General features: G+C 47.0%; 1 protein-coding gene across 2 annotated transcripts in view; it reads left to right on the top strand.

Moving 5' to 3' along the window:
* The window catches only part of DNAI1 (dynein axonemal intermediate chain 1), a 232862-nt gene that overhangs the window by 64173 nt on the left and 140712 nt on the right, over positions 1-27977 (top strand). For both annotated transcript variants that reach the window (XM_084832793.1, XM_084832794.1), the window contains 3 exons: positions 4983-5067; positions 7581-7698; positions 11118-11161. In XM_084832793.1, coding sequence (XP_084688919.1) covers positions 4983-5067; positions 7581-7698; positions 11118-11161 — 247 coding nt within the window. The remainder of the gene's footprint in view (positions 1-4982; positions 5068-7580; positions 7699-11117; positions 11162-27977) is intronic.

Here is a 27977-nt window from a genome sequence, read left to right as displayed (position 1 = left end):
AGGTCATCCATCAGGGTGAACAAGGCTGATTCAGTCTGTAACCAGGACAAAATCCAGATTGGAGTGGGTCCAGATTATCAGTTTCCTCCAAGAGTGCCTGCAGTTGGTCCACCACGACCCTTTCCTAAGAAAGGAGTATTTGCAACTGGGCGGAAATTGTCCAATACCGTTGGGTCCAGAGTGGGCTTCTTCAGGAGTGGTCACACTACTGCCTCCTGAAGGACAGCAGGGACCACCCCTTCTCGAAGGGAAGCTTTCACCTACCCTGGACCTACACAGTCATGCCCCATTGTCTAGCTTTTATCAGTCAGGAGGCACAAGCATCTAGAGGGCATATGGTTGGTCGCATTGCTGCAAGCACCTTGTCCACGTCATCCAGCTGTAACAACTGAAACTGATCCCACAAAATGGTGCAGATGGTGGCATCAGACACTTTGACTGGAACTGCACTAACAACAGCATCAAGTTCGCTGTGGAGACAAGGTATTTTGTCCTCAAAGTGCGATGCAAAAAGGTCACAGCAGGTCCTTGACAGGGACAGGACCCTGTTTGCTGAGGAGGGTGTTAACAGCCCCCGGACCACCTGGAATAGCTCTGCTGGATGGCTACTCGAGGAAAATAAGTCTCCTTTGCTGGCCACGCTGCCACGCAATAGGCACGGTTATGTGCTCCAGAGCATGCTCGGTCATCTTTGCTTTGAGTCTTGCACCTTTTGCGCTCTAGCTGACGTCCAGCCTGTTTCATTGACCACAGCTCCCCGGTATACCAAGAAGCAGAGAGGGCGCTACAGCGCTGGAGAGGGCACTCAGGTGCAATCACATTGATGGCCCTCTGCATCTCAGTGTTCCACCGTGAGGCTAGGGCCTCGGCTGGACCACCAGCTCTCTCCACTGGAAAGTCCCCAGGAGCATTCAGAAATCCATTGGATTCCATCAATCTCCTGGGGCAGACCATCCGAATGGGTCCCCCACCCCTGTGGGAGGAGAGTAATGCTGTAAATTCAAATCTCACCAGGAAATGGTCTGACCATGACAATGGGGTTACTTGGAGCCCCCCAATTTTCAGACTACCCATCTCACAAGTAGAAGCAAAAACCAAATCAAGGGTGTGTCCTGCTTCATGTGTTGGGCCGATGACATACTGAGACAGCCCCATAGTTGTCATGGAGGCCATGAAGTCCTGAGCTGGAACTCCAGAGACAGCATCAGCGTGGAAGTTGAAGTCACCCAGAACCACCGTCCTGGATTCCTCCAACACCACACTTGCGACTGCCTCCACCAGCTCAGTCAGGGAGGATGCTGGGCAGCAGGGTGGGTGGTACACCAGCAGCATCCCCAATCCGTCTCTATGGCCCAACACCAGGTGCAACCCCTCAAGGCCCACTCCAAGGTGGAGTGGTCTCCTGGTGATAGAGATGGAAGTTCTAGGAACCACGGCAACTCCCCCCCATCCCCGGCCCTCCAACCTATGCTGGTGCTGCACTGAGTACCCAGGTGTGCAGAGCTGAGTCAGGTTGACTCCACCCAGCTCACCCACCCAAGTGTCAGTAATACACTCCAGGTCGGCCCTCTCATCCACGATCAAATCGTGAATGAGTGTGGTCTTATTGCAGACCAACCTGGCATTAAATAGCGGCACCACAAGACAGAAGGGCACAGTCGATGAGCTACCAGGTACATGAGAGCTAGAGGAGGGGGGGGGGTAGAAGGGGAATGGTGTATAAACATCTGTGGCCCATTCTACTGTGATGTGCCAACCCCCTCCTCCTACTATATCGCCTTCTGCCCCAAGTCACTGGGATAGAAGCACCATCTCCATGGATCCCTGTATTTTCTAAGCACATCCTTGTCACAGTAGAGCTTCTCACACACTCGTAACACACCACTCACAACTCAAACATACCTGTAACCATTCAGAACTCACATACTCCATTCATCCAATCAGTCACCCACAGCCAACCTAGCAGAGTCACAGATAATAGTTAGTGGAAATAACCAGCCACTGGTCACAGTAAGGACATCACGCTTGCCAGCCCACCAGCAAACTGTTTCTCAGTCATTCAGAGCTACTTCTGCAGGCTCATGCACAACTCTGTGCTGTGGCTCGGCACTTCCCTGCAGGTTCAGGGCCTCTGATCACACAGCACGGTGGGCCATATTGCAGAGGTGGATCTTCCGAGGTGGGGAAGCCTACATGAGGGGCATCTAGTTCCAGAATCACAGCCCAAGCATATGGGGTGGGAGAGAGTTGAGAGGGACATGGCTATTACCATCACGGGCCGCAAACGGATTAAATACATTTTAATTGGTTAAGCATGAGTTTGAATCTATCAATTTGCAATCAATTTCTGGGTACAAATAATATTCCTGAAGCAAGAAGCATCTTTTCTTAGTCTTTAATGAGGCCTGTGTATTTCAGAGCAGCCACCGTCTCTGAAGAGTTGTTGTTCAGTCGTTAAGTCGTGTCTGACTCTTCATGACCCCACAGACCATAGCACGCCAGGCCTTCCTGTCCTCCACTCACTCCTAGTGTGTGCTCAGTTTCATATGCATTGCATCGGTGATGCTATCTAGCCATCTCATCCTCTGCCATCCCCTTCTCCTTTTGCCTTCAATCTTTCCCAGCATCAGGGTCTTTTCCAGGGAGTTTTCTCTTCGGTTTTGGCATTAGGTGGCCAAAATATTTGAGCTTCAGTATCTGTCCTTCCAGGGAGCAGTCAGGGTTGATTTCCTTTAGGATGGAATGATTTGACCTCCTTGCAGTCCAGGGTCTTCTCCAGCACCATAGTTTGAAAGCATCAATCCTTCGGCGCTCAGCCTTTCTTATAGTCCAGCTCTTAGAGCCATACATTACTACTGGGAAAACCATAGCTTTGATTAGACAGACCTTTGTCGGCAAGGTGATATCTCTGCTTCTTACTATGCTGTCTAGGTTGGCCATAGCTTTCCTCCCAAGGAGCAAGCGTCTTTTAATTTCATGGCCACAGTCACTGTCTGCGGTGATCTTGGAGCCCAAGAAAATAAAATCTGTCCCTGCTTCCATTTCTTCCCCTTCCATATGCCAGGAAGTGATGGGGCCAGATGCCATGATCTGAGTTTTTGTAATGTTGAGTTTCAAACCAGCTTTTGCACTCTCCTCTTTCACCCTCAACAAGAGGCTCTTTAGCTCCTCTTCACTTTCTGCCATTAGGGTGGTATCGTCTGCGTATCTGAGGTTGTTGATAATTTTCCTGGCAATCTTAATTCCGACCTGTGATTCATCCAACCCGGTGTTTCTCGTGATGTACTCTGCATATAAGTTAAATAAGCGGGGCGACAATATGCAGCCTTGTCGTACTCCTTTTCCAATTTTGAACCAATCGTTTGTCCATGTCTGGTTCTTACTGTTGCTTCTTGACCCTCATAGCGGTTTTTCAGGAGTCTGGTACTCCCATCTCTATAAGAATTTGCCTCCCCTTTAAAAATTGGCCTGGTGGTGTCATGCCACAGTAAAACTCAGTTGTATCAGTAAGCAGTGTTCAGTTCTGTTTCGGAAGAGGTGGGGTAACAGAAGGAACTATTTTCATGTATGGTGGTCTTTCCCTGGGGTCATCTGGTATTGAGCAAACATATGCCATTATATTAAATCCATAACAGCAGCTGGATGAATCTGGTTGTGGTTTTACTGAGCAACTTTGATACTGAAAAGAGTCTAAGTGCAGACTGAGATTTGATAGGCTTGTTATCGACAGCAGCTAAGCGTGCAGTCCTATGCAGGTTGAGACAGAAACAGGTCCTACAACTCCCAGCGTGGCCCAGCTGTCGTCATCATCATCATCATCATTATCCCATCTGTGTTCATGACACTTTACAAAGTGCAAGATAATAGGTTCCTGTTCCGACGGGCTTACAGTCTAAAAATATAAGGCCCCAAAAGATAGGTGCCCATTCTGGGCAGTATATATATTTGATAAATGAAAACAAAGAAATAAAATAATGGAAGGGGAATGGAGGAAAAAGTTAGAGAAGGAAGATCCTTTTAACAGTGCCAGGACAAATTGCTACCTCCTTCTCCACCCTGTCCCAAGACCTCTTGCAGCTGGCAGTCCTGACTAATTCTTGCTGAAGGGGCTTCCTGTGATCTCAGTTCAGTGGTTTAAGGGGAAAGAGATGGCGAGCGGGGAGAAGACGGCAAAGGCCCCTCTTGGATACATTCCAGATTAAATTGTCCCAAACCCAAAGATGCACCCAACACCCCTCTCTTTTTTAGTTTTTAAAGAGCATTTACTGTAACTGTTTTTTGTTTTGGTTTTTAATGCGTCATAATAACTGTACAGGGCGGCCATTGCCTCTCTTTCCTAAGCAAAGGTTTTTGGGGTTTTGACATGCATACCAAGGCCTGTTTGATTGCTTGGAACGGCAGTCATTCACTGTGCAGCACCACTAGCTCTCACGGATGTGTCCAGCCTGTGCCCGAGCTGTGCCACCTCGGATGGCAGGTGGGAACCGGGCATCGTCTAAATGCATGTGTTGCTTCCCTCCACAGAAACGGGGCTCCAAGCAACTTCTGTGCACATAACTGAGTGCTCCTCAAGAGAAAAAAAAATCCCCCTGCATAGAAAACTAGGGAGGAGGCTAGACTAGAACCCTCCTCTCTGGCATGTTAATTTTCTGCCTGGAGGGATGATGATGACTTGGCATGGAAGAGCGTTCAGTCACGTGAGCTCCCACTCTGAAGTGATACAGCCCAGACACAGATGGACCACCTCTGGGAGAACTAGGCCTTCGTTGGCCCCAGAGGTCGGAGTTCCAAAGGAGGAATCGCATCTAGTCGGACAAGCAAGGGAGGGAGGGCTCAGGAGCCCTGACAGTACGGACATGCAGTGTTCAAAGAGGTGGAGGGGTGCAGGGCAGTCGAACTGCAGAGACCTTATTTCTAATTCCTCTTCTTCCAGCATGTTGGAAGGATGATGATTTCTTCCCCTTGTTTTGTTTTTTCAACAGAGCGACGACATCACCAAGGTGGCCAAGGCAGCTAAGATAGTGGAGCGGATGGTCAATCAGAACACCTTTGATGATATTGCCCAAGGTATGAAATCTTGAGGGCTGGGTGACACCTTTGTGAGTCCATGGAATCCATGTCCCTGTGTTTGGTTTCCAGCTTTTATACAAGCCACTGCACATGCACCGTCCAGCCTGCACCCTTCTTTCTTTTTTCCTTGTAGGTTGCTGATGAATAACCATGCACGTGGCGCAAATCGGAATTCTCCACGTTAAGCAGGGTTCCTTTTTGCACGGGGATTTAACCAAATGCGCAAGTGCCCTGGTGCTCATCAGTAACCTCTTGGAAGGAAGATGTGCACTGAAAACTGGCTAACCATGCATGAACCCACAGTGCTTCCAGATGGGTTCATAAGAATGTAAGAAGAGCCATGCTAGATCAGACCAAGGTCCATCTTGTCCAGCATTCTGGTCCTACAGTGGCCAACGAGATGCCTGTGGGAGGCCCGTGAGCAGGGCATGCATGCAACAACACCCTCCTGTTTGTGTTCGCCAACAGCTGGCATGCACGGGCAGACTGCCTCATCAACATAACTAGTAGCCATCGATACGTACCTGCTCGGACCCTGAGGTCATCTTCAGAGGCGCTTTTCTGGGTGCCGCCAACAAAAGAAGCCAGGCCCCTGGCTACAAGAGAGGGGGTCCTCTTAGTTGTGGCACCCCACTGATGGAATGCCTGCCTGGAGGGGAGTTGCCTGTCGCTTATATTGTTCTCTTTCTGGTGCCAGGCAAAGACCTTTCTTTTCTCCCAGGCGTTTTAGACACCTAGTATTAGGTTTTTATGGCTGTTTTATCTATTCCTGTGCTGTTTGTATGGCATTTTAGTCTTTTAAATCTTCGTGTTGTATTTTATATTTTTAACTGTGCATATGGCATTTTAGTCTTTCAACTGTTTGTAATCTGCCCAGAGAACATTGGTTGTTGATCAGATTAAAAATATAATACATAAATAATACATAAATAAATAGCCTTATCATCCCTGAATTTGTCTAATCCCCTTTTAAAGCCATGTTGATGGCCACAATCAGCAGATATTGTGCAGGATTTCTGTCTTTTCTCCCGGAATAGATTTTCCACAATAAAAAGCAAACAGAAGAAGTGTTGGGAAAACATGGGAGGGTTACAAGGGGAAGACATCATTGGGACCCCCTGTAAAATTCTGTGAGTGAGGCAGAGTGATGGCTCCACGTACGCAGTTAATGTAGTATCACCATAAGTGTCCTCTAGCATGATGCCAGCAGCATATGCTGGCATGACAGGTTTCCTGTGGAAACTTGTCACGCCAGTTTATGCTACCGGCGTAGCATTAGAGGTTGCTAATTCTAGCTCTATGTCAGTGGCATAAGCGGAGCAGTAGCATTTGATACTGCCCTTGTCTGGAAATACCCCTGGCCCTAATCTTAATGTTAGAAATTCTCCAGGTTTAAACTGGAAGGAGGGCAGAGTGTAACGTGGGACAGAATGAATCCATAGGATAGGAATAGCCAGACGTCAGGCTTGTGGAATCCACTTTGTGTTTTACTTGAGAGCCAAGGTTCACCAACCAGGAAAGGAAAGGTTCCTCCTGTGCAAGCACCGGGTCATTACTGACCCCTAGAGGGACGCTGCTTGCGCTGGCGTTTTCATGGCAGACTAGCGGGGTGGTTTGCCATGGCCTTCCCCAGTCGTGACTAGCCTGGTGCAAAAGACGTGCACTTAGAATGAAAGAATTCTGAGCCCAGGATTTTGTTTTGAGTACTAGACCTAAATGGTGCTCAAAGCCCTTCTGCGCAAGAACCCCACTCCTGTTTACCTCAAACTTTCTTCATTCCAGCAGTACAATTTAGGGTGTGGGGTGGTGGGAGTCGTTTTATTGCAGCTGCAGTAAATCGTTGCTGATCTACTGCAAATCATCCGAGATCTACCAACAGATCCAGATCTACCTTCTGCCCATCTCTGCCTTACGCAAATAATAACAGAATGGAGTCGGGAGAAATGCACTCATCCCTAATTTTAACTGGACACATTTGGGAAAATACAGATATGTGTCAACCTCTAATATGATGGCATTTCTTTCTTTCATTCAAGTAAGGGCGCAATCCTATCATGTCATACAATTCCCAGCATGCCCCAGGCAACCATGATTGGCTGGGGCATGCTGGGAGCTGAAGGACTTTTTTCTGCCTAAACATGCATAGGATTGCACCCTACGTAACTAAAATTTGTCTTTCAGCCCCAAAATGACCTCCTAGGTGACATGTGATTTAAAACTTTAAAACAACTTAAAAACTTAAGATCAGTCTCAGACCACAGCAAATTAAGAACAAGAGAAAAAACAATATTTTAAAAACGGGGTGTGACGTTCAAACCCTTTTTCCCTGCCTGACTAGTTTTGAGTGATTTTAAATGTATTAACAGCCCACTGTTAAAACAACATAAAACAATGCACACCTAAGTAGACTATTAAAGTGAGCATTGGCACTAATTGTAGATTGCCTTTGCCAAGCCCCACACAGGTAACACTCCCGTCCTGAACGGAATGTGCTTATTTCCCTTTGCTAGACTTTAAATACTATGAAGACGCCTCCGATGAATACAGAGACAACCTGGGAACCCTCCTTCCCCTGTGGAAGTTTCAGTATGATAAAGCCAAGAGACTGGCAGTCACTGCCCTCTGCTGGTAAATATATTCCTTGCAGCTTGTGTCTTTTTGTTGTAGGGAAATGGGTGAATTATTTAGAGGCCTTCAAAGGTAAGGTGTGATTTGGTATCACTTGAGCTATTTTTGTTTATTGATATAAAAATGGGTGTGGGGATTTATACCATACTCTGAGCACAAGCAGATAATAGAAAATTGTGTGTATTATTCAGTAAATTTAAGTCCTTTGGTTTACATTTTAAATATTAATGTAACATACACACACATTTGCCAGGGATAAATGCTTTTTTTAAAAAAAGATAGTTATTGTAAAATACCACCAGTTAATAGCCAGGGCTTGAAATCAGCTGCTTTAGAATTGCCGTTAGGTGGCTAAGTAAAGAAGCCTTACAAACATTAAAAAGGTAGTCTTGGGCTAATAGGTTTATTGTGGCTTTCTTGGACTAGGTGGGCTCCAGTCCACAAAATCTTCTGCCACAATAAATCTGTCAGACTTTCATTGCCCCAGTATTCTTTTTGGTTTTGCTATAGGAACTAGCAGGGTTACTCCTGTAGAAAATGGTAAAAGTTGGCTCTCCCTTTTTTTTCCTTTTAGGCCAAAATGACTAGCATAGGACTGCTTAGGCAGACTAGGTAATAAAATCTTTTTTGGACTAGTCAATTTTGTGGACTTTATTGTAAGACTGATCCAATCTGACTGAAGGGTGGTGGTAGAGCTGCTCTTGCTGCTAGGGAGGGATCCCTTCCCATCCCAATATGGCCGTCAGTGGTTATATATTAAATGGCATCCTACACATCCACCCCAAGGTTAATAGCAGAGAAGATCATGTTAAAAACATATATACAAAATCCCACCCAATAGAAAAGTGCACTCCTATTCCTGATTACTAAAAGTCAGCCAAGTTTTTAAAAGCCTTGTCCTGTTTTCCAGAAGATGTTCAGACCTGGGCTTTCGAGAGTCTCTAGGCCATAGGGGGAGACTATTTTTGTAGCTGAGTGAGCAGTTTCCCACTTGCTTTCTAACATGATATATGAATGTTGAGCATAAGAGATCCCTCTTGGTTGATCTTGGAGTGTACAATAGGACCCAGTAGTGGTGTGGTCAGTTGGATGCATTGGCCCCAAGCCATTCAAGGGCTTTAATGGCCCTTACCAATCCTTTGATGTTAGCCTTGAACTCTGTAGGCAGGTAACCGATACTGGGGCTATGGTGTCATGTCTTCCCAGGAACTATCATATGTTATGAGGCAGGCTGTGGTATTTTGCATAAGATAAATTTTCCGCCTGTCTCCAGGAGCTGTCCTGTGCAGAGTGCTTTCTAGTAGTCCAGCCTTGAGGTTATGAAGGCATGAATGATGGCTGTTAGGTCAGATGAAAAGAAAAAGGAATTGCCTCCTTGCTAAGGGGAGCTAGTCAAAAGCACAGCTGGCCACTGGCACCCAGATGCAGTGATGAATCCAGCCATGAGCCTCAGTAGTGGGTTGGGGAGTGAACCCCATGAAACTCCCTGTCTTCCCCACCCACAACTCACAAATGCAGCAAGGCATCGTTACTTCACTCTTGTCATGATTCAGCTTGCATGGATTCCTCCCCAGGCCCCAACTGTGGTCAGACAAGCACCAGGACAATGGGATCTGGGACAAAAGAAAAAGCGGGGGAGGGAGGAAGAGAGAGAGAATGAGTGAGAGAGAAAGATGGGTGTCATCAGTGTACAGATGGCACCAAACTCCTTGTCTCCCTGGGTTCTCACCCAGTAGGCAGGGGACAGAATGGGACAGCCCCCCAAGAGGCTGATAGTGACTCAGCTTTCAGGTGGAGACAGCCAGAACTTCCTCAGAAATTTGGTGCTTGGAACTGTTCCAATGGATGAAACTCTGCAGGTGCAATGAAATTCTGAAACTCAAGAGAAACTGTCACCTTTGCTAAGACTCCTAAAAATAAAAATCTGCCCATTGCAATATCTAAGTGTTATCCCTTGATTAATCAGTGTAGATATTTGGATAAAATCCAGTTAGTTGTCTAAAGGATCTTCAGTTGGTCCACAGGACTATTTAGTATGAGCTTCATTTTCCTTATTTGTGAAAAGCTTGAGATGGATAATCCTGGAGATGTTCTAGAATTGCACCCCTTCATCTCACACCTTTCCCCACCCTCCCCTTGGCCCGAGTGCAAAAGGGCCCCATTTTCAAAAAGGATACAGGGAGGGAGCAGGGAAGGAGTAGAGAAACAAGCAACCCATTGCTCAAGAATGCAAGCTGTGGTTTGTGTTAAACTTTGAGTACGGCAACAAACCGTGGGTTAACGTTATGTGTGAACATGTCAATGGATAGTTCCCTATGTTTCTGGCAACAGGACATATCCTGGTTTGGAGTATATAAATGAGTTTTACTATTTAAAAAATCACCCACAAATTAGTTAATTAGTTCTGATTACATATTAAAATGACATGCATGAGCTCACAGGAAACTCTCACCGTAAGGAACAATAATTAGCAAATGCTCTTGATTTATGAGCATACTCCAGAGTAAGAAACATCCATAAATCATAGTGATCAAATCATCTTTACATTCAAATACACTTCAAATATTGGGAAGCATCTTTCCTGACAGTCCTGATTAATTCTATCAGTAGGAATGCCTGCGTGTAATGGTTTTTCAGGAAATTTCCCCATTTTTTAAACAGCAGTTTTGCCACCTAATTCCTAGGATGCCAGTGTTTCTGAAAGCCATAAGATCATCTCCTTTAGGGACATGGCAGTGTCATATGCTAGATTAAACTATTCGTCCATCTAGCCTTGTTTTGGCTATTCTGATTGGAAGTTGCTCCACAGAATCCATGACAGAGGTTTTTCACATCACCTTCTGTTAGATCCTTTTTAATTGTAGACGCCAGAGATTGACCCTTCCATGTAGAAAGTATGTACCACTGAGCGATGGTCCTTGTTTTAGCCTCCATCTTAAAGCAAACTTTGATTATAACAGACAGTAGACCTTGTGTAGTGACATGGGCTCCAGCTTCGAGCATTCTGTAAACCTTTCCGACTAACTAAACTAGGAACTTAGGAGAGCGAAGTCAGGAGGTCATACAGGCCTCTGATATAAAACATCATATTAAAAGTATTACAGGGGTTTAAATCTGGATCAACACTCCACATCCATAAACACTGAGGGAGGGTCATCAAACTAAAATATTTGGGAGGAATTTTCCAAAGTGCCTGAGTTACGAGCACAAAGCCCATGTTGAAACACTATGGTCTGCATTTGTGGCTGCCGAGGGTGTGTAAGGGTGTCCTGGGCTGCAGTCCTCATCTACAGTCCCCCAGAGATCTGTCATGTCCATAATACAAGCATATGAAGCAAGAACTGCTGTTGTGGAGTGCTATGCATATCGCTCCAATGACTGAGATGCTGATGATGGCTGTATACTTCTTTTTCTTACAGGAACCCCAAATACAAGGACTTGTTTATCGTGGGACATGGCTCTTGTAAGTTTGGTCAAAAATAGGATTATTGAGATTCCTGTTAACTACTGTTATAAAGGAAGCTTTTCAGATGTTGTACCTGGCAAGGGAAATGTACTTCCTCTTGGACCAAAGGTGCCCATTCTTTACATGGAGGATACCTCCTACTTTCCCTCTCTGCATTGGTCATTGGGGCTGTGTATTCTTGTTGTTATCTGCCTCTAGGCTTTGGGAAGGGAGGGCCAATTCAGACCAAAATAGTGCAATGCTTTCTTCCCTTTCCATTCCTGGACACTTATGCAAGCTGGAGTATCACAGTGGCATGGAGGTTGAGCACATGATATGCACAAGAAACGTTCTACCGATGCTACACCCTACAACTTTCTGGCTGTCATTGATAAGCGCCATATCCAGCCCATCTATGGAATGAATGACCAAGGACCAGAGCTCAGGGTCTTATGGGGTGTTTATTTATTTGTTTGTTTGTTTGTTTATTAAATTTCTTAATCGCCCATCTGGCCGGTCATCCAGCCACTCTGGGCAATGTACAATAATACAATAATACAAAGTTTAAAAACAATAAAATTACACATTAAAACATCATTTTCTAAAATTTCCCTAGCCCACCCCAAATGCCTGCCTGAACAACCAAGTTTTCAATGCGTGGCGGAAGCTCATTGAAGAGGGGGCATGGCGGAGTTCCCTAGGGAGGGAGTTCCACAGAGTGGGGGCCACCACAGAGAAGGCCCTCTCCCCATCCTCACCAGCCTAGCTGTCCTTGCTGATGGGACAGAGGGAAGGCCATCCGAGGCTGATCTTGTTGAGCGGCCTGTCTGGTGTTGCTGGAGGCGCTCTTTAGGATAGCCTGGGACAGAACCATATAGGGTTTTAAAGGTCAAAACCAACACCTTGAATTTGGCCCAGAAAACAACTGGTAACCAGTGCAACTCCTTCAGCACTGGAGTGATGTGATCACGCTGGCGGCTGCCTTTAATCAGGTGAGCCGCTGTGTTCTGTACCAGCTGCAGCTTCCAAACCATCTTCAAGGGTAATCCCACGTAGAGTGCGTTACAGTAGTCTAGACAAGAGGAGACCAGGGCACATACTACCAATGGGAGCAGATGGTCAGGAAGGTAGGGGCACAGTTGCCGTATCAGATGGAGCTGGTACAGCGCTGTCCGGCTCACAGCTGACACCTGAGCCTCCATGGACAGCTGGGAGTCTAAAATGACCCCCAGGCTGCAGAGCTGGTCTTTCAAGGGTAGCCGTACCCCATTCAACACCAGGTCAACATCCCCCAACCTCCTCTTGTCTCCCACCAAAAGTACCTCAGTCTTTTTATTTATTTATTGCATTTATACCCCGCCTTTCTCCCTCTCGCAAGGAACTCAAGGCGGCTTACATTATCCTCCTCCTCACCGTTGTATCCTCACAACAACAACCCTGTGAGGTAGGTTGGGCTGAGAGTCTGTGACTGGCCCAAAGTCACCCAGTGAGCTTCCATGGCCAAGTGGGGACTAGAACCCGGATCTCCCGGCTCCCAGTCCGTCACTCTCACCACTACACTACACTGGCTCTCAGGGTTCAGCTTATTCCTCCCCATCCAGCCACTCACCGTCTCCAGACATTTGGACAGGGATTCTACGGCCAACCTTGGTGAAGATTTGAATGAGAGGTAGAGCTGCGTGTCATCCGCATATTAATGACACCGCACCCCAAACCTCCTGATGATAGCCCCCAGCGGCTTCACATAGATGTTAAATAGCATTGGGGAGAGGATGGAACCCTGTGGCACCCCACAAGTGAGTGGCCACAGGTCTGAGACCTCCTCTCCCAGTGCTACCCTCTGGTACCTTCTGGAGAGGAAGGACTGGAACCACCGTAATACGGTGTCTCCAATGCCCAGCCCCCCTCCAGGCGGTCCAGGAGGATACCGTGGTCAATGGTATCAAAAGCCGCTGAGAGGTCGAGGAGAACAAGGAAGGAGCATTCACCCCTATCGAAAGTTTGCCTTTGCCCAGCTCCATTTTCTGTTGATCCTGTCATTTCTCATTGGGAGAGGAACTGAGCTGCTGCCTCTCCTTCTTCTCTTTCTTCTCCTTCTCTGTCTCCTTCTCCTTCTTCTTCATTCTTTGGTTTATAGACCACTTTTCAGGGTAAAAACCATCACAACCTTCAACCCAAACTGAAGACTTGGGAGAATGGTCCATTTCTCTCTCTCTCTGTCTCTTCCTCCCTCCCACCCCCTCTCCTCACCCCTGACTCCCCCCAAAGCATAAAACCATTATTGAGTAAGATTTAGTTCAACTCTTGCAGAATGTTCTGCCATAGTTATCATTCATATGGCTTTAAGATCAATCCCACTGGTGTTCCCATTTCACAGATGAGACACTGAGACTAAGGGTGACTTGCCCAAGGATACCTAGGGAGCAAAGATTTGTATACCAGCATGCTTTATGCAAACCCATCAGCATCCACAAAACTCCATTGCCTGGCTTAGTTTTTTTTTTTTCACTTCTAGTTCAGAAGGTAAACACAAAAAGCAGATAACTGCTGAAGGGTTGGTCAACATGACAGATTTAATTTGATGGCCACTTGGCTGTGTGTTGAGTTGTGCTGCATTTTGAACTGACCTGGATGTTTGGCCAGGTGTAATTTCTGGTTGTGTTGTGTGTAGCAGCTGTGAGTTGCTTGCAAGGGGAAAGTGAAGGCATTGCCCGTTGACAGGAATTCTGGCATGATGATGTAAAGCCATCCCCGTGTGCATAATCATTAGAGCAGACTGAAAACTCTCCTGCCTGATTGCTCAGGGTCGCAAATTAGCCTCTGTAAATCAGACTTAACAAATGTGCCAATGTAATCCCCTGTACTAATACATTTTCTTAACGGAAAACATTACTAGGCATGGTGGATGTACATGTAAAACTGATGGCCCTGATTAGATTGTGCAGGCCTCGAACAAATATAGCACACGGAGAATAATGGCTGGAGCGTGTCATTAATCCTAGCCGGCAGCTTGATTGCCGTTTTAGTCATTTAAGTTCTCCAATATTTTGCTTAATTTCTTGTAGGCCACCCTGTATATCAGTTTCATTTTTAATTGGCCAGTAATGTAGTCCTACCCCATGGCATTTATTAACCGTAGGAGAACAACAATAAGGAGTTTGAGAAAATGTAAGTGCTGTGAATCCCAAGTGAGTGGCTTTGGTGGAGCTGGCGTTGGTGATGAGCATCCCCCAGGGGCTGCTGAGGGCTCGCTGTGGATCCCCGACTTGCTGCCACCGAGGAGCAGGAGGAGGAAGTGCAGCAGCAGCCACCACTGCCCCCCGCTGTCCCTGTCTGGGTGGCAGTAAGGTCAGAGCCCCTTGGTGCTGTGGTCTGAATGTGTGGCAGCATGTCTTTGCCTTTGCCCCCATCCATCATGCAGAGAGGAGGAGGAGGAGTAACCTTGGGTGGCGGTGCTGTGCCAAGAAGGGGGGGCACTTAAGGGGCTCGAGTGGGCAAGCTAGCTGCTGCCACTCACTCTCTTGCCCTTCCCTCTCCTCTGCAACAGATGAGGAGGAAGAAGTGCCGTGGCCACCAGCCAGGTGGGTAGTGGTGGTGGCCAGCATGGGGCCGCTGGAGGGCGTCTTGCTATATCCAGTTCTGAGCTTGCGCATCTTCACTGGATTGTGGGAAAGATTTGAGAAACATGCCCCAAAGTACATGCGCTCTGTTTTTCTGCCACTTCTGGTCCAGCCATACTTGGAGGACGAGAGGCTGCCAGGGTGGCCAGACTGCCTCTTGCCACGCTCAAATGGTTGAGCAAATGGATTGTAAGCTGCCTTGGGAGAACTTCTGCCCTGAAAGGCGGCCAAGAAATATTAAATAATAATAATAATAATAATAATAATAATAATAATAATAATAATAATTCTGAGATGTCCTCGGACACGGCCCAGTTACTTTCAAGCTTTCTCCTTCTTTGCCAAACTGGTCATCTTGCGTTTTGGGTGAGTGCAAACTGGGCAGAGGCTGAAATCCAAACTCGTTATAAATTGGTGGACAGTGGAAATGCTTGTCTTCTGCTTTTCAAAGCGATCAGGGAATTGCTTCTCCGTCAGCTTGGCGGCTGCTGTGCTTGCTGTGGCTTGGGCTGCATGTCCTCGGCACTAGGCCCTCCCGCTCCTCCAGTTCTGCACAAGAAAAGTTGACATTCGCAGCCCCAATAAATAAATTTAGAACATCAGTTAATGTGCTTCTTTTGCATAACTGAGTTTACTTCTGCTACATCTGAGGAGGGATAAGGAGCAGTGCAGGGCTCGGCCCCACAAAATCCTCACCTTCTAGCCATTGGAAGCCTTCTCCATTGGCTTCTAAGAGTTCATCAGGTGTTGTCCACATATTTTTTTCAAGCATACCTTCATATTCATATGGGTAGAAACTTTTTAAAATGAAGTTGAGATTCTAAGGTTGCTGAATTTTGCCCCCAGTACTAAAGGATGGAATCCACATTTCTTGGAATGTTTGCCAGAGCTGAAAATGCTACACTTTGCTTTAGAAACTGGTGCTTGCACAAAAATATATTGCCTGTTGCAAATCTCCTCCGGTCTCTCAAAATCCTGGTTGAGAACACTGAAGAGAGATTAATCTTGCATTTCTTCAAGGGAGGTTGATTCTGAAGAGGTGCCCTTTTACCTTGCCTCTTGCTTTTTGTTACTGTCATCACTACTGTGGTGATACCCTTTAAACTTGAACTGACTCATGATTGCATACTTTGGAATAAGCAAGGTTCATTGTTCAGTTCCATTTAGATCTTCTGAGGTGTCAGGAACTACTTTGAATACAAAACCTATCATGAAGCCTGCAATTTAGGGAATGGTAGTTCCCCTCAGAAGGAATCACTATTTTTGCCCTAAAAAGCTTCCCTTTTTCAGTCTTTACACTGCTGAGTGCTGGAGGAATTCCTTTGAAGGGCTTTCAGAGGAGCAAGAGACACATCAATTTGCAATGAAGCTCTATAACCTTACAGCAAGGATCCGCTGTTCTCATCATTGCCATATTACATTCAATTACTCTGCAGTTTCAAAGCACTTTGCTGCACCTGCGCAAGGAGGAACTGTCCTGTTTATCTTGATTCCTAACAGAGAAAGGCTCTCTGCAAATGGAACAAAACTAGGGCCAAGGTGGTGGTCACAATGAGCATTACATGGCTCTTGACAAAATGGGACCGGATGTCGTTAATGGACCCTAGTTATCACGTGCCTGCTGCAGCAGGGCCCTGGGTAGTTTCTTTATGGCTACTTCAGCACAATGGCCATATTGCATTCCTTCCAACTCAAGTACTTGTGCTTACCTTGCAAAGCCCTTTATGGCAGGGGTGGGCAGAAGTTAGAATTAGATCTACTGGTAGATCTCTGGACTTCTGACTCCCAATTGTTCAACAAGAGAGCAACAACACGACCTTGCATGGAAGGCCTGCAAGCTGTGGGACCCCAGACAAATTCCTGCCCAGAGTTCTTTCATTCAAAGGTGAAACTGCATCATACCTTAAATGTGTAGTTTGCAGCTGGCTCTCTCTTGTTTACTCACAGGTAAGCATGTGGCTCCCTTATCTGGATCAGGACCTCTATGCACAGGTGGGGGAGGCTTGACCCCCCCCCCCCCGCCAACTGCATTACAGCCTCCAAGAGAGGTCAGATAGAGCGGGGAGCCTGTATTGGTGCCTCTGGAGGATTTATTGTTGCTTCGAATTTTGGAAAACAAGCAGCAGGGGGTCAGGTAAAGGTTTCAAGCTACCCTACTGATGTGCGGTGGCCTCAATCTGAAGCAGGGCCATGTACGCTTACTTGTAAGAAAGAAAAAAAGAACGAACGAACGAACTATGGTGTAGTTTGATCCTATGTGTTGTCTTTTGCACCACAGGTTGTTGGATCTCAGGGTTCTACTAAAAAAAACAATACTGTCCATTTTTTGGAACTTTTTTTCTTTTAATGGTAGTGCAGATAGGCCCTGGTACCAACTGGGACCACTGGGGAGGGGAGAGGTTTAATCCTTTCCTCTAGTGCAGTTTTCCCAACAAAAATCACCCTCCCTGAAGCATGTATTTGCCCTGAGAGTTAAAACAGATACCCTGAAGTTGATTTTTTAAAAGTTCAACAAGATGACAATGAAATCATACTGTCCATCTAGACCTGCCTTCCTGCCTATTGCCCTACAGATGTGTTGCACTGCAACTGCCATCACCCCCAGGGAAATGATGAGCATTGCAGTCCAACATATCTGGAGGCACCAGGTTGGAGAAGTCTGGTTTTGACCAGTATCGTGTCTACTCTGATTAGCAGAGGCCACCGCCTTCCAAAGTCTCAGGGAGGTGTTTTTCCCTGCTCTGAGCCCTGGGATCTTCTTCTTTTTTTCTAATAGAAGTCCCAGGGATTCAACCTGAGACCTTCTGCTTTAAACGGACATCCTTTACTATTCAGCGATGGCCCCTCTCTCTATGGTAAAGCCACCCCGATTATTTTCCTGTACTTAATCAGACCTCCAAGGCTGCCTCTGACTGGATGATTGGTGGTGGTGGTGGGATCCTAGCCCATAATCTTTTCTTTTATGATGATTTAATTATGCAGCCATTTTTAAATGCTAAAAATATTTATCAGACTGTTTGGACTCTCCGTCTGTCTGTCTGTCTGTCTGTCTGTCTCTCAACTTACTCTGAACCCTTCTGGGGGCCCTGATCCAACACCTGCTATCTTTTTCTGCAGAGAGGCATGCAGTGGTCTTTGCATGCAGTTGTGTGCGCGCGCAGCCTGCAAAGCTGTACGGATGGGCATGCTGAACTGGTGCTGGCATTAGGACAGGGACAAAGGAAAACATCTCCAACCTCCCCCCACCACACACACACAAATCCTCACACCAGGGGAGTGTCTCCACAACTGATTTACTGCGAGTTGGCTGCGTTTAGACATCATTCAGGGCATATGACGTTGTGGCCATCTCACAGCCATCCCAGAGATTTTTGCGGAAAAAAACATTTTTTCTGAGACTACTTTTAGTTAGGGAATGGCAGAGAATTCTGCCATAGATCTCAGTGAGGCCAAATGCCAGTGCATTCAGCCCCCCGAAATCTGTGGCGGAATGAAGCCCCCCCACCCCACCACCCCGCGAAAGGCACGCTAAACGGAGCACCTACCTGGTGCTGTTCACGCTGCTTTGCAAATGGCGGCCGCATCTGCGGCCGCCGTTTGCTTCACGATTTTCCCCTGCAGAGGCCATGATAGGCTATGTAAATATTTACGTAGCCTGTCACAGGAAAAAAAGGGAACGCAAATGGCGGCGGCTACGGCGGCCGCCATTTGCGTCCCTGCATAGCCCAGCAGCGGCCGGATGTTGCTGTGGGCAGCCCCAGCCAGCAGCTCCGCAGAGTTGCTGCGGAGTGGAGCTGGCTGGCGAGGATTTCGGGGGGAGGGATGGAGCGCCTCCCTCCCACCGCGGATGTCACGAAACGAAACAGGTAAGTCGTTTCATACATCCCTACTTTTAGTCCAATTGTTTACCTTAATTCGGCTTGCCTGCGCTTCTGTTGTACCAACCCTCCGCATTTACTTCGGCATGATAGCCCTGCCCAGGAGTGTGTCATTCACCTGGCTGTGACCTCACTGACCCCGGTCAAGGGGTGTTCCCCAGATATTTCCCCTGCCTGTGTTTCCCTGATGTTTCCGCCATTTTGTAGCTCGCTGTTCAGGAGTTCTACGCTACCTCATGGTATTTACTTCGCCTTGCTTACCACTAACTTCTGGTTGCCATCCCCCTGAAAGTATAGCTGTGCTCTGCACAGCAGCCTCTGCCTTCTAAAAAAATCCTCTTAAAAGTGCAATGTTGAAATAGCGCATTGCCACTCCATCGTGAACCTGAAGTAAGTGCTCCAGCTTCACCAACCACAGCCGCCTGGGGGGTGGGGGAGTGGAGTTATTTACAGGTGGGGTATGGGGTGGGTTGACATTGCGTAAAATAAGTTGGGGAGACCAGTGAGTGAGGCTTTTTTCCCACCCCTGTCCAGGCACCCAGCTGCTGTTACATTATGAATGCTCTTGTAAACCAGAAAGAATGTTACTGCAATAAAGCGATAAAGCTGAGATTGGGTTTTACATAATAACGGAGAAACCAGAGAACATCTAGGAACCCCTCATATTACTGCAGTAGTGGGGACACTTAATCACTTTAGTTAGCCTGGTTTCTTTATCTTTAATAAAGATAAAATCTTTATCTAAATCTTTAACATTTCTCTCCCCACCACCACTTCTGTGCATGTTCTCAGAAGTAAGAAATAAATCTCACTCCCCTGCAGTGAAGGGCTAACTGTAGTAACTTGCCCTCTTTAGCTTCTTCCAGCGATTGCGATTTTGTGTTTCTTTGATGTTCTGTATTTTCTCTGTTATGTGAAATCACCTCTCAGCTTTATCGCTTTATCACAGTAGCAATCTTGCCTTCTCATTGCGAGCAGGGGGGAGGAGAAAGGGGATGGAAGCAGTAGACAAACGTGTGCACGTGGGGGAAATGGAGTGAGGAGCAGTAACTCTGCAGCAGATTGCTGGGATGCGGCAAAATTGGGGTGGGTGGGGAGCTAGAAAAGGGGGAGGTTGCAAGCCTTTGCATCTCTACTTAGAAGTAAGCCCTACTGAGTTCAATGGGGCTTCCTCCCCTGTAAGTGAGTTTAGAATTGCAGCCAACATCTCCCAGAGAAGTTCTGAGAAACAAAAATAAAAACATTTAATGAGGAGGAGGAGCCCTTCCAAAATGGGCAAGCTGAAATCTGAATGTGAAGACTTCTTTGTGAACCCAGTCCTCCAGAGCTCCCCCCACCCCAGCTTCCCTGCATCCCAGCAATCTGCTTCAAATTCAGTCTTCAAATTCATATTTCAGCTTGCCCATTTTGGAAGGGATTCTCCTGCCTGTTTTCTCTCGGTGTCTTGCTCCCACTTGCCTTCAACACTTGTTATCAGCTACATGTTACTGTCCGTGGCCTGTGGCTGTCCTCTTACTGCTAACTGGGCCCATTAAGGTCACTCCCAGGGCACTGTGGATCCCACACTGCACAGGAGCAAGAAGACACTGACCACCTGGACTTGAGAATCATTTAGCTACATGCTGGTCCTGGGGAGCACAACAGCTTTGTATCTTATCTAGAAGGGCTCTAAAAGATTCACTTCAGTCTTCAGATCTTTTGCTCCTCCTGTTAATACCTTTTATCTTGCATGTGGTATCAGTCTGACATATTCCTTTGCTTAAAAACATATCCTTTTCTTTGGAGGATTGCCTGTTATTCCAGAAAATCTCAGGTCAACAGAATAAAGATGTTTCATATTTACGAGCATCCCAGATCAACAGAACTACATATAAGAGTGTCCCTTCTTAAATTTTGTATCTGGTAGCTTCAAACCATGTCATCTTAAAATCTCCTCTTCTAATTCTACTCCATCGTTTCTTCTAATTCTGTTCCATCAGTTGTATCTTGAGCAACTAACTTGTGACTTAACACCAGGATGGTGAAATCCAAAGCAGACTGTAAAGAACTCCAAAACTGGATAAATGGGCAACAGATGTTTAATGTAAGAAAGTGCAAAGTGATATACACTGGAATTTTCAAAGCCCAAACTTTACATGGTCACTGATGGAGTTTGAACAAGATGTGACTACCCAGGAAAGAGATCTTAGAATTTTGGGGAAAGCTCATTAAAAACGTCAAGTCGCTGTACTGACAGGGGGCGGGGGGGGGGAAGTCATTGTTACAAATTATTAAGGGAGGGGGGAACCAATTCATTGTTACGAATTATTAAGGAAGGAATTGATAATAAATAAAAATCGTAAAGCCATTATATGAATGTATCCTGTGGTTGCATTTGGAATGTGTACAGTTGTGGCTGCCTCATCTCAAGAAATGATATAGCACAGCTGGAAACGATACAGAAAGGGGTAAGATATTAGAGCATGTTTTGTATGAAGCAAGGATTAAGCCTTTGGCGCACAATCCTAGAACATGAGGTCACCCAATGTAACTGACTTGCCCCAAGTACAGGATTGACAAAAGGAAGCCCTTGATCACACATTTGAGCATCACCCAAAAGGACCCAGGAAGCTGGGCCTTCTGCCTGAGTAACAGCCAGACTTTCCACCTTTCTACCCCAGTGCCGTGAGGTTAAGCAGAACTGTTAGAGGCCAGGCCATTCCCTTTCTTTATTATAGGAGTAGGGAACATTTTTTTCTATCAAGGGCCATTGACCCACAGAAAACACATTGAAACCAACATTGGCCATGCTGGCTGAGAATGATGGGAATTGTAGTCCAGCACATTGGAGGGGGCTTGAGGTTGGGGAAGGCTGACTTATATAAATGAGACCATTTTCATAGAGGCTCTCATAACTTGAGCAGTAGTTGCAAATCACATTACACTGCTTACAGGCATCTGGAGCTAACAAAGCCTTTTACCACATGATGGCACTGTTAAATATTTAGTGAGCAGCAAGTTAGGGGGAAAGGGTTTTTTAAAAAAATCCTTGTAAAAACAGGACTTGTCCAGCAGGTCCTAAAGGCTAAAGTGATGCTCTCAACAATCTAATTAAAACAAAAGGCTGAAAATGCAAGTGGTAATGCATCTAGTTATACTTTCAAATGTATGCTTATCTCTTTTCAGTGGAAGGAGGCAGATTAGTATGACCTCACCATATATATCTTAGGGAACTACTGAGAGGCTAGGTAAACACATGGCTAGACCCACCCACCCACTGGGAGTATCTCCTTCACTACTGAAATTAATGGAGTTCATGGTGGAGTCGCTGCTTGGCACTGAATGGAGGAATGGTATTATTTCTTTATTTATCTCAACTGATAGACCTAGTGCCTTTCAAAGAACCCAAAGGGACCAGGCCAAGCTTGGGGAAATCCAGGGTTAGCATATTCAGCTGTGTCTGATCATAACCTGAAATGTTGCAACTAAGAGGTCAAGGAGAAAGTGGTTTTTCTCCCTCTGTCCTAATACTAGAACCCAATGGGGTCAACCCACAAGACTGATTGGTGGGAGATTCAGGACAGATAAAAGGAAGGACTTCTTCACACAGTGCAGAGCTAAACTATGGAATAGGCTGCCAAGAGATGTGGCAGTCGCCAACAACTTAGTTGAAATTCATGGAGCATAAAGTTCTCAATGGCTACTAGGCACAATAGCTACACAAGGTAGTATGTATCTGAATGCCAGTTGCTGGGGAACACAAGCAGGAGGATGTTTTTGCACTCATGTCCTGCTTGTGGGCCTCCTACAGGCAGCTGGTTGGCCACTGTGGGGAACAGGATGCTGGACTAGATGGGCTAGCTGAGGGATGATGGGAGTTGCAGCTCAATTCATCTGGAGGGCACCAGATTGGGAAAGGCTGGTATCGGGCATCTTCCTAAGTTTGTCTATGTGTTCTGCTCTTGTGCATCTCTGCTGCTTCCCTAATTCTCTGTCCAGGGGTGTCTCTTCTTTATGAACTGCCAATATCTGCTACAGCTAGCTAGCCAAATGTTCCCATGGAGCTTCCTGTCAGGTCTTGGAGAATGAAGTGTGCTTGATCGCCCTTCTTGGCCACAGTCCTTTTTTTCTGCTCAGTGCAGTGATGGATGGGCATTGGTGTTGCAAGCATTTCCTTGATGCACCTTTCTGCTGCCCTCCTGGTGGCTGCGCTGTAGTGTTTATTTTCCAGGCCTTGACAAGTGTTTTGTGAGTGTGGGGGGTTGGCCAGCATCTGGCCGGGGGCAGAACTGTTAAGGCTGTGACACAGTCTCCAGAGCTGGAGAAATCATCACCTGCCACATGAACTGTCCCCCAGAGCACGCACCCGCTTCCTTCCTGTCTCTCCTGCTTCCAGGTCAGAGGTGCAGCCAATAGCGTTCGTGCAATGAAAAGTGACAGAATCTAAAATGAAGGGCCAGAAGAGATGTGACATGAGTAGTCACACTGGTCTGTTCATTACAATGGCCACTGTCCTTCCTAGGGCTGCCCAATACCAGATTTGCACCAGACTGGCAAGAAAAGTGCCTCCAGCAATGGAGTGCACAGTCACAGTAGTGTACAATAAAATGGTGATGCCACAAAATAAAAACCATAATGAAACAAAAGCCTAAATCCTAAAACCCCACAGGCCTTCCTGATTACCTTCTGAAGACAGACACTCATACCTTCATAAATAGCTTCTATCTTTCTGAGATTCCAGCTGAGAGTTCTTCATTAGAGCTGCTCTTTCTTCCTAGCTTTTTTCCTTGGTTATGCAGAACAAGAAAGTGTTTTTGTTGAACTGGTTAGCATCCATTTACTAAGAGCATCTTGGACTTAAGCTGTTGCACATTTTTCTTCATCATTACCAGCAAACCTATGCCTTAGTGGGAGTGTGTGTACCAAAGCATGCCAAATTAACTGCCCTGGTAGTCCAAGCAAGTCGGGGAATTCTGGCAGGAGATTTGCCCAAGAGAAGCCTGGTTTTGCCTCCTAAGACAATCCCAGAAGACAGCTGAGTTCACCCTGGCTCTCTAAACAGTAAAAATGATGCATCATCCACATTATTACAGAATTAGAGCTCCGAAAAACACAGGTGTACAATCCCCGCACTGAATTTGGGGTTTGCTTGAACTAAACCACTCTGACCAGCAGCGGCTCTCTGGGGTCTCAGCAGAGGGAGGTCTTTCCTCATCAACTGCTACCTGATCCTTTTAGCTGGAGATGCTGCTGGGATTGAACTCGGGGCCTTCTGCCTGCAAATCAGGTGTTCTGCTGAGCTATGATGCTGTCCTAAATGCTATCTCAGGGCAAATCCTTCTGCTGCTTCGGAACCATATGGCAGAAAAGAAGGATGGAAGGCTTTGTGGTTCAGTGATACAAGGAATGAACACAGGAGCCATTGCTGCTTCTGCTCAGTATTGTGTGCTACAATGATTGGTAAGGCCTCTCTACGGTCCCAGGCAGGAACTTTTCCCAGCCTTACTGGAGATGCTGGGGATTGAACCTGGGACCTTCTGCATGCCAAACGGGGGCTCCGCCACTGCGCTACAGCCCTTCCCAGGGAAGGCAGAAAGCCAAGGAACCCCCTTGCAGCAGGAAGGAGCTGTCAAGGAAGATGTATCTGGCTAGCAGGAGGGGCTTATCAGTGTCAGGGTGGACACTGAGCCCATAGAATCCCAGAGTAGTTCTGATTCTGAGGAAGAGGAGCCGCTCCTGGGAGAGGAGCACGCTCATCTTTCCCAGGGCCAACAGCTGACAGAGATTCCTCCCACCGGCATTCCTAGCTTAGATAGCAGTCCTGGGAGTGACAGAGCGCGGGAAGCAGACTTGCTGGACGCGCGACGCCGACGCAGGGAGCGGCGCCAAATGGAGGGCGCGGAGAGGAGGCGTAGTGCCCGGTTGGCGCGCAAACAACGGTTGCGCCCAGAGGATCCAAGGGAAAAGGGGAGGGACTCTCCCTAGCCCTTAAGTTCAGGGTCTGCCAGTGATTCCCCTTCAAACGGGGACCAACTGTTCCAACTTAGGGCATAGGTACTCTGCTGCTCATATCTAGTTGCTAACAGTAGAGTTGTTAAGTTGTAAAAGAGGAATAAAGCTTTGAAAAGAATCCCTTTGTCTGTGTCTGAACTTGGCTACTGGATTAGACTGAGAGAGGCCTCCAAGGAGCTCTTGACAGCCAGGATATGAGCACTGCCATGCTAGGTAGGTAGGATGAGTAGTCTATGTCCTTTGGCATCCTGCCTCCCCCAAATGGCCAGCAAGATGTCAAAAGGCAGTTTGCGTGCAAGGAGAGTAAGAAATCAGAAAATGAGCATCTGTAACCATGTACATGCCCACCCGCCCCCTGACTGTAAAATGTGTTCTCTGAAAAAGAAGAGAGGATGCTGCAGTGAGGAGGGCCAGTCCCAGTGGGCTCCTGCATGCCTATTCTGGCCCCGGCACTCACACTGGGCCTTTTGGCCACTGCCCCATCCCCTGGCACTCTCTGGATGGGCATTTACGGGGGCCCTGTCTTCAGCACTGTAGTTACATACTGTCAGGGTGGACACTGAGCCCATAGAATCTCAGAGTAGTTCTGATTCGGAGGAAGAGCAGTAGCTCCTGGGAGAGGAGCACGCCCCTTTCTCCCAGGGCCCGCAGCTGACAGAGATTCCTCCCACCAACATTCCTAGATTAGAAAGCAGTCCAGGGAGTGACCCAGCACCGATAGCAGACTGGTTGGATGCGTGGCGCAGACACAGAGAGTGGCGCCAAATGGAGAGCGCGGAAAGGAGGCGTAGCACCCGGTTGGTGCTCAAAGAGCGGTTGCGCCCAGAGGATCCAAGGGAAAAGGGGAGGGATTCTCCCTAGTCCTTATATTCAGGGGTCTGCCAGTAATTGCCTTTCAAACGGGGACCAACTGTTTCCAACTTAGGGCATAGGGATGCTGCTGCTCAGATCTAGTTGCTACCTGTAGAGTTGTAAGTTGTAAAAGAAGAATAAAGCTTTGAAAAGAATCCCTTTGTCTGCGTCTGGACTTGGCTACTGGATTAGACTGAGAGAGCCCTCCAAGGAGCCCTTGACACATACAGATAAGGCATGCGGCAGTCTTGTGCCTCAGAGCATTGATCAAGATGCAGATTTGGAAAGACTGGAATGAATTCAAGACAGCACCTGTTTTCTCAGCATGTGGACTGTGTGCTTGAAGGCTGAGAGATTTCCAGCAAGGAATAAATCGGCTTCCTGTGTGGCAAGTGCCAGAAGATGCTTGGTGGTAGCAGTAGCAGCAAATAAATTTGCCAAGATGGCTTTGCTAGCCTTCGGGAACCACATTTTGATAGCTGACCTTAGCAAGACTCTGTCTTTGCTCCTGGCATCCTTATCTTAACCTGCACCTTCACTGTTTCGTTGAGCCCCAGAGATTTTCACTTAAATGCACAAAGGAGTAGAAATGATAAAGGGTGGATGTTGGGGGGGGGGCAATTTGCTTCAAGCCATGAAGCAGGGAGGTCTTGTTTCTTTATCAGGAAAGGTCAACCAACAGAACAGACAAGCCTGGCAAGAACATGGCATTCTCAGAGTATTCTGAGATTTATTTATTTTTTAAATTTCAAATATTTTTAGGCCACCTTTCAGGGCAGAAGCGCTCCCAAGGCAGCTTGAGAAAGGTGGCTGCTTCCATGCAGAGACCTGGGGCCCTGGGCCTGCGGAACTGAAGTGGGCACTGACCACTGGGAAGTTGAGCCTCCTGCCTCCCAGGAAGAACATCATGGCAAGGGGAGGAGCAGCTTTGCCCTCTCCCTTGGCCAGAGGAGGAGCAGCTGTCTGGAGCTCCCTTTCCTCCTTCCTTACCAGAAGAAATGCTTGGCTCCAACTGCCAGCTGCCCTGGGGCTGCAGAGCGGAAGGAAAGCACACGCTGGCTTCTGGCATCAGCCAGGGGACTAAGGGCTGCTGCACTGTGTGCGTGCGTGCTTAAAGGCAGCGAGGCTCACCTGTCCAGGTCAGATGAAGATGATACTGCTTGGGTCATGTAACTTCAGGGACTGGTATCTGAACTTGCTTGCTTGCTTTTGTCTTCCCTCCCCATCCTGTTTCCTTATGCATTGCACCTCTTAGATTGTGAGCCTACAGGCAAGGGCTCTCTTATCTTAGCACAGGGTTTAGAAAATCGTAGGTGCTTTAAAACCGAAGAAGCAGAAGACTTACAGACTTAGCCTGATGTAAGAGCCCCCATTTTACATCAGGGATACCAGCCTGAAGTGCTGGTCTTCCATACTTACATTTAGGCTTTCTGTTGGACGTGTATGCTGATGATCCCCAGCTCTGTCTCTCCTTTTCAATTAATGCCAAGGAGAAGTCCCACTGCGTGGACGTATGAGGGACTGGATGTAGGTGAACAAACTGAGGCTCAAACCAGGCAAGATGGAGTTCCTGCTAATCAGTAGACAATGTAAACTGGGATTCAGGGCTCAATGTTCTGAAAGATTAGCTATGCTGCTTGAGGGATGCTCTTGGATCCAGCACTGCTCCTGGAAAATCAGGTGGCCACAGTGGCCAGGAGCGCCTTTGCTAAGCTTTGTCTGGTGCACCAGCTGTGTCCTTTATAGGGAAAGGAAGATTTGGCAACAGTGATTCATGTCTTAATTACTTCTCATTTAGATTACTGTAATGAGTGCTACATGGCACTGTCCTTGAAAAGTATTCAGAAATGCAAAATGTGGCATCTAAACTTTTGTCAAGGGTGTGCTTTGTAGACCACATTACACCAATCCTGGATCAGCTTCACTGACTTCTAGTTTGCTTCCATGCTGGTTTTGACCTACAAAGCCCTAAACAGTTTGGGGCCAGGATGTCTGAATGACTCTCTCCTTCCGTATGAACCTTCCCATCACTTATGAGCATCATTGGAAGCTTTGTTGTATATCCCTCAACCCAGGGAGGCCAGGTTGGTGGTATTCAAAGCAGAGCCTTTTCAGCAGCAGCACCCTGATTGTGGTCCTCCCTCCCAAGGAAGGCGTGATTGGCTCCCTCATGACTTTGCTTTAGAGAAGCACTAAAGATGGTTCTGTTCTGTTGGGCTTTTGATGCTCTGTACTGTTGTTTTAATTTCAGTATCAATTTCCAATTTCATGGAATGGTTCTTGCTCCTATGTTTTTTGTTTTTGTGGTACTTTTTATGTGCATTGCCCTGGGTGCCTGGTTAGGTGGAGGGTGTAATTTATAAATGTAATAAATCACATACACTTCTTTCAAAGAAAAAATAATCCTATGGAATCCTCAGCCCTAGTGCCCAGACTGGCTAATCAGGGCCACCTGTCAAGAGTCAGCTGTCACTAAGATGGGTTTTCAAAAAA

Source organism: Heloderma suspectum, chromosome 2 (genome assembly GCF_057233095.1).
Source record: "Heloderma suspectum isolate Gila_16-S chromosome 2, 16-S_ref, whole genome shotgun sequence".
NCBI classification, from domain to species: Eukaryota; Metazoa; Chordata; class Lepidosauria; order Squamata; family Helodermatidae; genus Heloderma; species Heloderma suspectum.
Note: the sequence above shows the minus strand (reverse complement) of the source record. Positions and strands in the feature narration are given on the sequence as shown.